This window comes from Peromyscus californicus, unplaced genomic scaffold, assembly GCF_007827085.1.
Source record: "Peromyscus californicus insignis strain IS unplaced genomic scaffold, ASM782708v3 Scaffold_21__1_contigs__length_65335640, whole genome shotgun sequence".
Classification (NCBI taxonomy): Eukaryota; Metazoa; Chordata; class Mammalia; order Rodentia; family Cricetidae; genus Peromyscus; species Peromyscus californicus.
The window spans coordinates 25,317,343-25,330,861 of NW_026294514.1; the positions used below are offsets into that span (position 1 = coordinate 25,317,343).

Consider the following 13,519-nt stretch of genomic DNA (forward strand, 5'->3'; position numbering starts at 1 on the left):
CAATCTTGCACACAAAGCTATTTTACCAGTCCCCAGAACATCTGACCAAACACCTGTACATTGCAGCCCAGATACTTTGACACAGAACATAATACTTTGCTATTAAGCACAACAAAACAATGAAAGTGAAAATAAGGTAGCTGGCAGTGGTGGCGCATGCCTTTAATCCCAGCACTCGGGAGGCAGAGGCAGGCGGATCTCTGAGTTCGAAGCCAGCCTGGTCTCCAAAGCGAGTTCCAGAACAGCCAGGGCCACACAGAGAAACCATCTCGAAAACAAGCAAACAAACAAACAAAAGTAAATAAATAAATAAATAAATAAAATAAGATGGCCAGACACAGTGGTACATGCCTTTAATCCCAGAACTTGGGAGGCAAAGGCAGGCCTGGTCTACATAACAAGTTTCAGACCAGTCAAGGCTATATAGTAAGACCCTATCTCAAAAAACATAGAAATAAGAAGAAACACAATTGAGGAAGAGACTCGGGAGCACTAATTTTAAATCAAACCATCCCTAGCATTTTTAACAAGATGAACTGATAAACAGACACAACAGCTCCTTTGGGACATGGAAACAACCGTCATATTGTCACAACTCCCCTACATACGATATCTTAGGTACTTTTCAAGTAGAAGTCACACACTGGGGTTTTCTGAAGTCCTCTGCCCTGGGTGGACGGCCCTGTTACCATCCCTTCCCCGGTCTACAATCGACATTGATCGAAGCCCATCTCTCCCCGGACAATATTAAGAAACGTCCATTAAGCTCTTTGTTTCTCTTACTCATTCGCTCTTTTGAAATAAAGTTCGTTTATTCCTTAAGACAGCTGTGAGAAGTCTCGCATGGCATCCATGCCTACTGCAGGCAGGCAGGCATCCTGATGCCCTCAGTGGTTCTCAGGACAACCAAAGCTGGTGCTAAGGTCACTGGAGACTTAGCTTGATAGTACTCCTCAGTGTTTCAAATGTGTCAGTGGTCAACTGGTTGTTGGTTGGTTCGTTTGTTGAGTTTTTTGTTTTGTTTTGGGTTTTGCTGTTTGGTTTTCAAGACAGGGTTTCTCTGCCTAACAGTCCTGGCTGTCCTGGAACTCAGAACTCGCAGGGATCTGTCTGCCTCTGCCTCTCAACTGCTAGGATTAAAGGCATGCAGCACCAGGCTGGACTGTTTGTTTTTAAAATAAGACTTTAAAGACAGGTTTATAGTTTTGGTTTCTTCTCAACCCCATCTGGTTTATGTAAATTGGAGTGCGGGAAGAAAGAGAGATCTTACTAGCAAATTGCTTGGTACCTGCCAATAAAGAAGTGGCCTTCCTTATCACAAATACTACACCACAGAGGCGTGGCAACCTGCTGCAGGGATGTGAAGCGTTTGGTATGGAGGAAGTTGGCCAGCCCCTGCCCAGCTAGTCCGGCCTATTTCACAGAGCTGTCGGTACTTGTGAGTACATTAACCACTTCCACAAACCTTCCTGCAGGTTCAGGAGACAGAGCCAAGGAGGACAGGGCCTCAAGAACAGTAGAAAAGGCATGGTGGCACATGCCTTTTAATCCTAGCACTCGGGAGGCTGAGGCAGAAAGGTCCAGGGCCAGCTTAAGCACTTTAAGAGATTTTTAGGCTAGCCTGGACTACATAAAAAAGACACAGTCTCCAAACGAAAAAAATCGACAAAGCCTATTGAAATGACCCAGCAGGTAAAAAAAGCTTGCTCACAAACCGGATGACCTGAGTTCAATCCCTGGGATTCACATACTGGAAGGCGAGAAACAATTCCTGAAAGCTGTTACACACACACACACACACACACACACACACACACACACACACACACACACACACACCATCCAAATAATAGAGGTAATAAAAGAAATAAAGAAATCAAAGGAAAAATAAAGAACAAAAGAACAGTATGGGAAATCGATCAGGCCATTACATCCTCCTCATGCATGGCCCAAGACACCGAATTCAGGTACAAAAGGCTCGAGGTTTTCTGCCCTTTCCATTTCCTTCCCGGGGAAGGTGGATGGAGGGAAGCCCTGACAAATTCCACCTCTCGGGTTCCAATCCAAATGCCCATACTGAGTGGGTTTGATTAGGTCACAGTGTCAACTGCATCTACACTACATGTACGTGAAAACGGATCAACTTGGGAGATGTGCAATGCATTACTGATTGACTTAGAAGGTTAAGGAGGTAACCAGTGTTGGCGGGGATTTCCATAGCAGCTCTACCATTTAATATCCCCACCTGGGTGGGGATATTAAATGGTAGAGCTGCTATGGAAAATGGTATAGCAGTTCCTCTCTCCAGCAGAGAACGTAGTCTTACTCAGACTTCAGGAAGAAAAAAAACCTTATACTTGCTACAGCATGGGTGATGTTGATTGAAGACCCCAGGTGCATTATTCTTCTATAAGCCCTTCGAGCCACACAAGCAGCCAGAGCCCTGCCCCAGGACATCTAGCTGCCAGGCTCCACCCACAGAATACTCTAACTGCCCTAACTGCTGGACCCAGCCCCCACCCTATGGAGTAAAAAGCCCAATCTATGGACATGAAATCCCACCAATATCCACCCTGAAAAGTTCCACCACCCTCCTAAGAAACTCTATATAAGCCCTGTATCCTGTTCAGTTTTCTGCTGTTTCTCTCCCGAGCAAAGAGGCAGCCACCCTTCTGGTTTTTTCCCTCCCAATCAATCTCGTGTGAGGTCTGTTGTGCGGTGACTTGGCGGTATTCCTTGGCTCCCGGCTGCCAGGATACCTTTCCGTCTGAGCTGTATGTAATGCTTACACTGTCCACCTTGGTTTTTGATACATAGTCTCTCGCTGGCCTGGAACTAACTAGACTAGACTAGCTGGACTCCCAGCCTAGAGCCTGTCCCCACTCATCGGATTACAAGCATCTGCCACCACCTTTTGATTTTTAACATTTTTTTCCTTTTGTGGCTGGAGAGATGACTCAGCCCATAAGAGCACTGGCTGCTCTTCCAGGGGACCTGGGTTCAATTCCCAGCACTCACATAGCAGCTCACATCTGTCTGTAATGCCAGTTCCAGGGGATCCGACTCCTTCACACAGACACATATGCAAAACACCAATGCACATGAAATAAAAATATAGCATTAAAATTTTTCTTTCAATCAGAATATATTGTCTGATTTTTTCATTTCTTTCATCTTTTGGGGGTGGGGTGGGGTGGAGGTTGCATGTGCCATACTGTGCATGTGAACAGGCATCATTTGGATTCCCCTTGCCGATGGTGCTAAAAGTAGACAAATTTATAGGGAGTATATCTAGAAAGGGGCTGAGGGAAGAAGGGAATTACTAGTCACTGTTGAATGGGGACAGAGTTGAAGAACTTTTGGAGACTGTGGAATGGCTGCCAAGGACTATGAATGTCCTTAATGCTGCTCAACAGAACACTCAAGGAAGTTTAAAGATGAGCTGGGAGACAGAGAAGATGGAGTCTCAGTTAGGGTTTCTATTGCTGTGAAGAGACACCATGGCCACGGCAGCTCTTATAAAGGAAAACATTTCATTGGGGCTGGCTTACAGTTCAGAGGTTCAGTCCATTGTCATCATGGCGGGAAGCATGGCGGCATGCAGGCAGACATGGTGCTGGAGAAGGAGCTGAGAGCTCTACATCTGGATCCACAGGCAGAGGGGAGAGAGACTGCCACAGTGGGCTTGGCTTGAGCATCTGAGACCTCAAAGCCCATGCCCACAGTGACAGACTTCCTCCAACAAGGCCACACCTCCTAACAGTGCCACCCCGTGAGCCTACGGGGATCACTTTCATTCAGACCACCACAGCTGTAAAATGTCTGCCTGCCTGGCAAGCTAAGGACCTGAGTTCAGTCTCCAGAACCAATGTAAACAAAAGCAGGCACAGGCTGCTGGGATGTCTCAGTAGATGTGGGCTTCCTGCCAAACCTAATGACCTGAGTTCGATCCCCAAACCCACTCCAACAAGTTGTCCTGTGACTTCCACAAGTGTTCTGGGTTTTTTGGTTTTTTGGGGTTTTTTTTTGTAGGGGGGGGGTTGTGGGCTTTTGTTTTGTTGTTGTTGTTGTTTGTTTTGAGACAGGATTTCTCTGTGTAGCCTTGGCTGTCCTGGAACTCGCTCTGTAGACCAGGCTGGCCTCGAACGCACAGAGATCCACCTGCCTCTGCCTCCTGAGTGCTGGGATTAAAGGCGTGTGCCACCACTGCCAGCTAGTGTTCTGGGTTTTTTGTTTTGTTTTGTTTTGCTTTGGTTTTTTGTTGTTGTTGTTGTTGTTGTTGTGGGGGGAGGGGTGTTTATTTATTATGTATACAATGTTCTGTCTGCATGTATGCCTGCACACCAGAGGAGGGCACCAAATTTCATTACAGATGGTTATGAATCACCACATGGTTGCTGGGAACTGAACTCAGCACCTCTGGAAGAGTAGTCAGTGCTCTTAACCACTGAGCCATCTCTCCAGCCCCCGTGTTTTTAACAACACAAAATATCAGGGTATTTTGCACATGCCTGTAATATCAGCACTCAGGAGGCGGAGGAAGAGGAGAATCAACTCTTACAAGTTGTCCTCCCCACATGCAGTGTGCACATGCAGCATCCCCCACCCCACCCCCCAAAAAAGATAAACAAATGAAAGAAAAGAATTTTAAGCTAGGAATGGCGGCAGATGCTTGTAATCCCAGTGCTGGGTGAGTGGGGACAGGCAGATCCGACGGCTTGTGATCCACCCTGTCTAGTCTTGTTAGTTCCAGGCCAGCGGGAGACCATATATCAAAGGCCAAGGTGGACAGTACATGAAGACTAGCACCTGGGGTTGTCATTTGGCCTCCACAGGGACACTCAAACAAATTACATACACTCAAACATACATACATACATATTTAAAAGAAAATAATAATTAAATGGTAAGTTTTATGTTATATATATTTTTTTTACCACAATTTAAAAAAAAATAAAGCAAAGAAAGAAAAAGAAAGGTGGTCTATGTCTCAGCTTGTCCAGGAAAGTCTCAATTTATTTTTTTGGCCACATATACTAGATATTATCAAACAGCGTCCTTCCTTCTAGTTTAATAGTTGGTGACTATGACCCAAACTTGAAAACAAATAGTGTAGTCACCCTAAGGCTGAATCGGGTGTCATCTAATTAGAACACAGTGACAATATATCGCCTACCCTCAAAGCCGTGTGATTCCAAAGCCCATGATCTTCAACAGTAAGCATGCTACAATGCATCTAATGAAGTCCCTGCCCCCGGCTCACATCTCACTTGCCAGCATTTATGGCCAAGTCTGTGGCTGACATGGCTTACACAGACGTGTAAAGTAAAAAATGCTGGGTATGTTGATGTTGACCTCTAGAAACAGCTACACCTTTTAAAGGGATAGTAAGGCAGATAAGCAGAATGTGATCCGGTACAGTTTGGTGGACTGCACTATCCAGAATATGCCACAACCCTAAGGGCATGTCACCGGCATAGCCCACAATCACCAAAGTTGTCACTCTGTGATTCTCCTATATAGGGTGTGTCTCTGGAAACAAGCGCACAGAGACGCCACTGTCTTCTGAAGGCAGTAAGTCAAGAAGTGGCCGGGAAGATTTTCCCAAACTTACTGGAGAAACCAGAAGAGTGGGTTTTTTTTTGTTGTTGTTGTTGTTTTGGTTTTGATTTTTGTTGTTGTTTTGTTTGTTCGTTTGTTTGTTTGTTTCAAGACAGGGTTTCTCTGTGTAGCCCTGGCTGTCCTGTGATTCACTCTGTAGACCAGGCTGGCCTCACACTCAGAGATCCACCTGCCTCTGCCTCCCAAGTGCTGGGATTTAAAGGCGTGCGCCACTGCACCCAGCCCAGAAAAGTGATTCTAGTCAGACAGGTTTGTGGGTCACACAGACCTGAGCTGGGACCCCAGCTACCCCACCCATTTCCTCCAACATCTGAGATGACTCAAAGCTTCCTAGGCAAACCTGTTGAAACTCCTCCTTCCTAAGCTTCCAAGAACTCAGTACTTGTCAGGACAGCATGCCGCGCACACACACACCGCTCAGCACACAACACAGTACTTCATGAACACTAACAGTAGAAAACAGGGCAAGATCCCTGGCTCCTCCGATCCTATGCTTCTTGAATCCCCCTCTAGGTCACCTAAGTCCAAACGCTTACTAGCAAAGTACTGGGGACGAGGACTTGGCTTAGTCTCAGAGCACTTACTTGAACAAAGCCTGTCGGGACACGGACAAAAGACTGAGGCATGGTGAACAATGCCTTGAGGAACGTGAGAGGGGCTGCAGGAGAAAAGGCAGAGGGCCTTTTACCTCAGGTGCATTTTGTTCCCTGGACTGTGCTTGGATGTGACTTCTTGCCTCCTTCGATTTATAAGACATGTTTATTCTTGTTAGATGTCAGAACATGGCTGTAGATTCCAATCTGTTCAGTGTGCCCTGAGTCTGGATACGGCCTTCTGCCCTGCTTTCCTGCTTCCCCAGACAGAATCCATAGTATGTGCCAGGCAACTGTGTTTACATTGATTTGTCCTGAGAAAGTTCTGGAAAAGGGGCTACTCTGTCAATATTTAATATATGCTTACTGGCGTTTATTTACATGTTTTTCTGAACTCAAACAACCTGCCTTGGATCATTGCTTTCTGTGTTTCATTCGTGTATAAAAGTCCACAGAAACTGAAGTGAGGTTGTCTACAGCATTAGACTGTAGTCCGCCCCATTCTTTCAAGCCCTCGGATCCCAGGTCCAGCAGACAAGATATACACAGGTTGGATGAAAGGTCAACAAGGCCCTAGGTTGATCCCCAGCACTTCAAACAAACAAACAAACAAAAAGACTTATTCCGTAATTCAATTCTTTGGATCTCCAAGCTAAAGGCATTTGGAAGAAGCAGAGTTATCTGGAGAACTGCTTGAACTTCCCACTGTTATTTTACTCCTTCTTGGTTGGTGTGAACTTGCAGTCCTATCTCCAAAACCAGCCAATGCTCACCCATTTGGGGGGCAATCAGGTGACCCTGAAAGAGTGAGGCTTGCCCAACTCCTGAGACCGGCTGGGGCGGTAATGCAGAGCCCAGCTCGAACATCCAAGGCTCCAGGGGCTTCAACAATCCTCCACGCAGCCGGTCTGACATCAGTTCAGCCCCTCCTCTCTCTTTTCTCCCTGCAAATATCCCACTCGACTCCACTCTGCTGTTTCCTTCGGATTAAGGACATGATATCCTGAGTGTATGATCCAGCACTAGAAATAGCTCCAAGGAAGGCCAGATACTATTTTAAACATGACAGGAGCTGTGTGCTATGCCTGGCAACACAGTGCCAGAACCTAGTCCTGATATTATGATTTTTGTCTTTGTAATTAAATATATATATTAATATATATTAATATATATATATATATACTAATAATATTTAGCTGTTCCCCTGAGGTTTGGCCTGATGTGGTTTCTACAGTATTCCATCCACACAAGCATCTGGTGACCACGTGGCACCTGTTAATATGTAAATATTGCCTGAGTGACAAGTTGGCAGGTTCCCGTCATGACAACTGCATACATTTTTTTTATCATGAATTACTTAAAAGTAAGCACAGAATATCTATTATCCATTGTGCTTTAAAAAGTGTTTCTGAGAATGATTTGACATTTAACATGTATTTTCTTAATCCAATGTATCACATCTGAACTGGGGACACAGATCAGTGGCAGAACACCGGCCTCACAAGTTCAGGATCCTGGACTTAGTCCCAGCACTTCAGAATTAAGTACCAAGTCCTCAGAGAGCTGTTGGTGGAACTTGGCAAATGGTGAGCAGCATCGGTCACCGTGGAAAATCCTAAGCGGAGAAACACTACCTGAAATGTGGTCACCAGCCCCCTCACTAAGCATGGTGCTCCACCCACTCTCCAAAACGTCTTTCCTACTCACTGGTTTCAACAAATCACACGCAGGCTGTGGGCAGACTTCGTTAACGCTCTCTGAAACCTGATCTAAGTCTGAAATTAATCACTGGTGAGGTGTGTTCTTCCCCACCTTGTTTATTAGGTCTTGGGACTCATAAAGCCCAGATTCAAATCCTGGCTTTAAAATTAACAGATATGTGGCCCTGGGTAAGCTGCTTAAAATGGGAGCAATAACGGTTCTTACTTCATTGAGTTGTTACAAGGGCATCCTAATATACAAAAACTGAGACAACTAGGGCTAGACACAGTAGTCATTATTATTATCTTGGACAAAATCAGTATACTTACTATTGTTTTTACAAATGAATAGATCGGATGCTTCAATAATAAATAAATTTAGCTCCTTAGAACCAAGTACTATACAGAGGAAAAGTGGTTGTTTTTTTGTTTTTGGTTTTTCGAGACAGGGTTTCTCTGTGTAGCTTTGCGCCTTTCCTGGAACTCACTCTGTAGCCCAGGCCGGCCTCGAACTCACAGAGATCTGCCTGCCTCTGCCTCCCAAGTGCTGGGATTAAAGGCGTGCGCCACCGCCTTTAATCATATTACTTTTATACTTTTTTTTTCTAATAAAGGGAAGCCCTGTGAACAGATATTTCAAATCATTTCATGAGTAATAACCATCAAATCTTCATGCTATTTATCCGGTTCTCTTTCTTAGTAATACTCTCTGAGAGTCAAGCTTGACATCATTTCTTGAGCAAGAATAAGAAACAACGGAAACCTCTAGGTGGCGGCCATTGGCCATCCATACCTGGCTCACTTCGGAAGCTGCACTTGGGGCGTGTTCCGCGGCCCCTGTTGCCTCTTCAGGGGTCATTTCAAAAGATGCGGAGACACCCACAGAAGACAGTCACAAGAGCTCCTCCCAGGAGAGCTGCAGGGCTCAGACGCAAACAACCCCCAGGAGCTGCTGCAGGAAGCTCTAGCCCCTCAGAACCAGGGAACCACCTTTCTCCATTGCAACTCTAACCAAAGGCAACCGAATCGCACCAAAACACGTGCACTGCTAAAGTCACCCCTAAGAGCTGGGCAGGGTGGTGCAAAGGCAGGCGGATCTCTGTGAGTCCCAGGCCAGCCTGGTCTACACAGCAAATCAGCCTGGGCTACACTGGGAGACCCTGTCTCAAAAAAACAAATCAAAAGAAACAAACAGTTATCACTAACGCGCCACAGCACACCCAAGTGCTTTCTTTCAGAGCTTCTTACCCTCCTTACTCTGAACAAGGGTAAAGCACTAATAAACACGCTGTGTGTATCTGCTATGGGTGTCTACTCTGAGCTAGCCGGCAAGCACAGGAGTCAGCCTCAGTCACATTATTTGGAAATTATTTTACACAATACTCTAATACTACTACTTTTGAAAGAATGGATGGGGGGTGGGAGGGGGGAGAACAAGGGAATCCGTGGCTGACATGTAAGATTAAATTAAATTATAAAATAAAAAAAAAGAAAGAAAAAATGGATGAACCACGGTCCTCTTTGCTATCCTTACTCACAGATCCTTCTTTTTATATTCTAGTATTCCCATGCCACTCTTTAGTCCTTAGGAGTGTTTCAAGACTTACTGTAGGGGGCTGGAGAGACTACTCAGCAGTTGAGAGCACTGGCTGCTCTTCCAGAGGACCCGGGTTCAATTCCCAGCACCTACATGGCAGCTCACACCTGTCTGTAACTCCAGTTCCAGAGCTTCTGACACCCCCACACAGGCATACATGCAGGTAAATGTGTAAAATTTATGAGCATAAAATAAAAATAAATTATTTTTTAAAACAAAGACTTATTGTAAAAAGCATTCTAAATCACACGGCTGTCTGATCCACACGAACAGTTTAAAACCTTTAAACACGAAAACAAGCATGCACTGTGCATACCAGCACACACACACACACACACACACACACACACACACAACCATTTATTCTGGTCCCACTAACTCAGAACTAGTGGTAACACAAACCATCCTTCGCATTTCAATCTGAATTATCTAACTGTGGCTTGTTAAACAACTGGAAAGATAAGAAGAGATGAATGATTTAAGGTTTCAAGTCATCCTTCTCACTGTTCTTCAACAGCATTGATTGTCTTACATGTAATTTATACTGTTACAATAAACATGAAAAATGAGTCCCATCATGGTATCAAGCAAGTCTATCAACACCAACCATAATTAACAAATACTAATGCACACTGCTAAGATATTTGCCTTTCATTTCACACAACTTATCTGTAGGCTGAGTCCCTACTACCAAGTAAGATGAGGCAGAAAGATTTCTTGAGTTCAAGAGTTCAAGATCAGCCTGACCATCTGACCATGTAGTCAATGCTTCATTCTTTCAACCCAGATGGTCTTCTTTTGGTTTGTTTGTTTGTTTGTTTGTTTGTTTGTTTGTTTGTTTTTGAGACAGGGTCATTATCCCTGTATGTGTGGGCACGTGTGAGTACACTCACACATGTACCAAAGTGTGTGTGTGTGTGTGTGTCTGTAGGTCGGAGGACAACCTCTGGCATCGGTCCTTGCTTCTACCTTGTTTGAAACAAGGTCTTTCTTGCTGTTCGTTGCTGTGTATTCCAGGCTAGCTGGCAGACGAGTGGGCTTCTGGCAATTCTCCTGCCTCTGCCTGCCATCTCCCAGTAGGGGCATGCTAGGATTACAGACTCATGAGATAGTGCAGCTGACTTTTATTTGGGTTCTGTGGATCCCAACTCGGGTCAACAGGTTTACAGTGCAAGCGTTTGACCCCTGAGTCATCTCTCCAGCCTTCCACCTGACCTTTAGAGACAGGGCCTCTCGATGAACCTGGAGCTCACTGATTCAGCTAGACTGGCTGACCCAGGGATCCTCCTGTGTCTCGGCCTTCCCAGCATTGAGATTACAGGCATGTGCTGCCATGCCCAGCTTTTTTATACGAGTTCTAGGGTATCAAACTCGGGTCCTTGTGTTTGCACAACAGCACTCCGCTGACAAAGCCAAGCTCCGCCCCACCCCCATCATAGCCTGGTATCCGCTGTACATAGTGAGATATCAAAAGGTGCTTACCTCCGAGTCTTTGGTCTGCTGATTACGAATGACTATCAGATTGTACAAGATCCTGTCATCATCTGCCTCTGTGTGGGACACATCATGAGGCATGCTCCATAAATTCTTCTCGTCATCCCTGTCTAGAGTTGCTCCAAATGAGGAATACGGATTGTTACCACTGTGAAATAAAGAAAGCAAGCATAAGGATTTTGTTATATGCATGCATTATATATTATATACCTTATATATGTACAACATGTTATATATCACATATGTATATTTTACAATATAAATGAAAACACGTAAATGATAACAAAAAGGATCTGTTATTATTTTTAATAATTAAGCATAAACACAATATAATTAACAAAATTAATTAATTTCTTATTTATTTATTTATTTTTGGGGTTTTTTTTTTTTTTGAGACAGGGTTTCTCTGTGTAGCCTTGGCTGTCCTGGGACCAGGCTGGCCACGAGCTCAAAGATCCACCTGCCTCTGCCTCCCGACTGCTAGGATTAAAGGCATGTGCCACCACCTCCCAGAAGTTAATCACTTTAAAAATAGCCAAGACGGGATGACAATATGGATCAGCAAATAAAGGTCTTGTGTCAAGTGTGATGTCCAGAGTCCAACCCCTAGAATTTACACATAGGAGAGAACCAACTCTACAAGTTCAACTCTGACCTGTACAAGTGCACTGTTTTAAATAACATAAACCAGCCAGGTGGGGCGGCCCATGCCTGTGATACCAGCACTGGGGGGGGGGGGGGGCAAAGCAGCACAATCTCACATATTCAAGGCCAGCCTGGACCACTCAAGGAGACTCTGTCCTCCCAAACCAAGATCACATAAAATAAAATAGGTAAGGAATAATAATAATAAAAACATTAGAAAACTGATATAATCACATATAGAGACAAGAAGCAATTACTACAGCTAAGTATGAAATTCAGCACTAGGCATCCCAACCAAAAATCAACACGAAGAAATGAACTTTTACTGGCTTTGAGGTCACAGACACAGAATAAACTTGAAGTGTGACTGACACTATAGCACAATGGGAGAGTACTTACCTAGCATGTGCTAGGCCATGGGTGCAGTTCCTAGCAACACACACACACACACACACACACACACACACACACACACACACACACACAAGACTGGGGTTGGAGAAATCACTCAGTAGTTAAGAGCACTGGCTGCTCTTCCAGAGGACCCAGGTTCAATTCCAAGCACCCACATGATGACTTACAACCACCTGTAGCTCCAGTTCCAGGGGACCCAACAACAACCTTTTTGACTTCCAAGGGTACCAGGTCAAATACATGCAAGAAGACAAAATACCCATACACATTTGTTTGTTTTTAACTGGGGCCAAGGACAGGGGTGCACACCTTTAATCCCAGCACTCCCGAGGCAGAGGAATGTTTATCTCAATGAGTTTGAAGCTAGCCTGATCTACCTGGCAAGTTCCAGGCCAGTCAAGGATACATACATAGTGAAACAAAAACAAAAACCACTTGCTGCACCAGGCTGAGGACCAGAGTTCGAATCCCCAGAACCGAGGTGAAAGCCGGGTGGGAATGGCAGCCTACCTGTAATTCCAGCTTCAGAAGAGGCAGACAGGAGATCCCTAGAGCAAGCTGGCTAGCAAGACTAGCCATAATATTGGCACATCTGTGCCTGACTGAGAGACTCTGCCTCATCAAAAAAGGTGGGAGCGTAACAGAGGATGAGCTGACATAAATGCTGGGCCTCCATATGCATTTGCACCCACAACCTGCATGCCCACATACATGTATGTATGCCTATACACACACACACACACACACACACACACACACACACACACACACACACGGAGAGGGAAAGTTCGGTTGCTTGTTTTGTACTTTTGTTTCACGATTTTTTTCCTTTACAAGGTCTACCCATGGTGGTATGCCCGTACGGAGCCTTAGTTAACTTCTGAAGGACAGGACAAACAGGGCCACCCATACGGGAGCTACTCACTTCCTCTAATAACATGTATGAAATATGATGACACCTTAATCACGGGACTCAGTAAAACTGTGGATATGGGCATGATCCTGTCTCTGGTCCTCACTAGAACCAAGAACAGGAAATTTCTGCTGGATGATCACAAGGCTATCTAATTAAAGACTATGGTGTGTGCTGTAAAGGGGGGCATTGTGAGGAGCACACCTATGATGGATACCAGAAGACCCTAGCAGCAGTGGACATCGGGCAGGCATAATACAGAAGTCATGTTAGAACTGTAAGGAGGCACCGGCAAGGGAGGCCTATGAGGAAACTTGGGGGCGACCCTGGAAGAAAGGGAACACTAGCCGGGCGGTGGTGGTGCACGCCTTTAATCCCAGCACTCGGGAGGCAGAGCCAGGCGGATCTCTGTGAGTTCGAGGCCAGCCTGGACTACCAAGTGAGTTCCAGGAAAGGGCACAAAGCTACACAGAGAAACCCTGTCTCGAAAAACCAAAAAAAAAAAAAAGGAACACTGGTCAGAAAAATGAGGGAGGCTGGG

At 45.2% G+C, this 13,519-nt stretch overlaps 1 protein-coding gene across 2 annotated transcripts in view; it reads right to left on the reverse strand.

Moving 5' to 3' along the window:
- The window catches only part of Mreg (melanoregulin), a 56,165-nt gene that overhangs the window by 24,088 nt on the left and 18,558 nt on the right, over positions 1-13,519 (reverse strand). For both annotated transcript variants that reach the window (XM_052749803.1, XM_052749804.1), the window contains one exon: positions 10,995-11,154. In XM_052749803.1, coding sequence (XP_052605763.1) covers positions 10,995-11,154 — 160 coding nt within the window. The remainder of the gene's footprint in view (positions 1-10,994; positions 11,155-13,519) is intronic.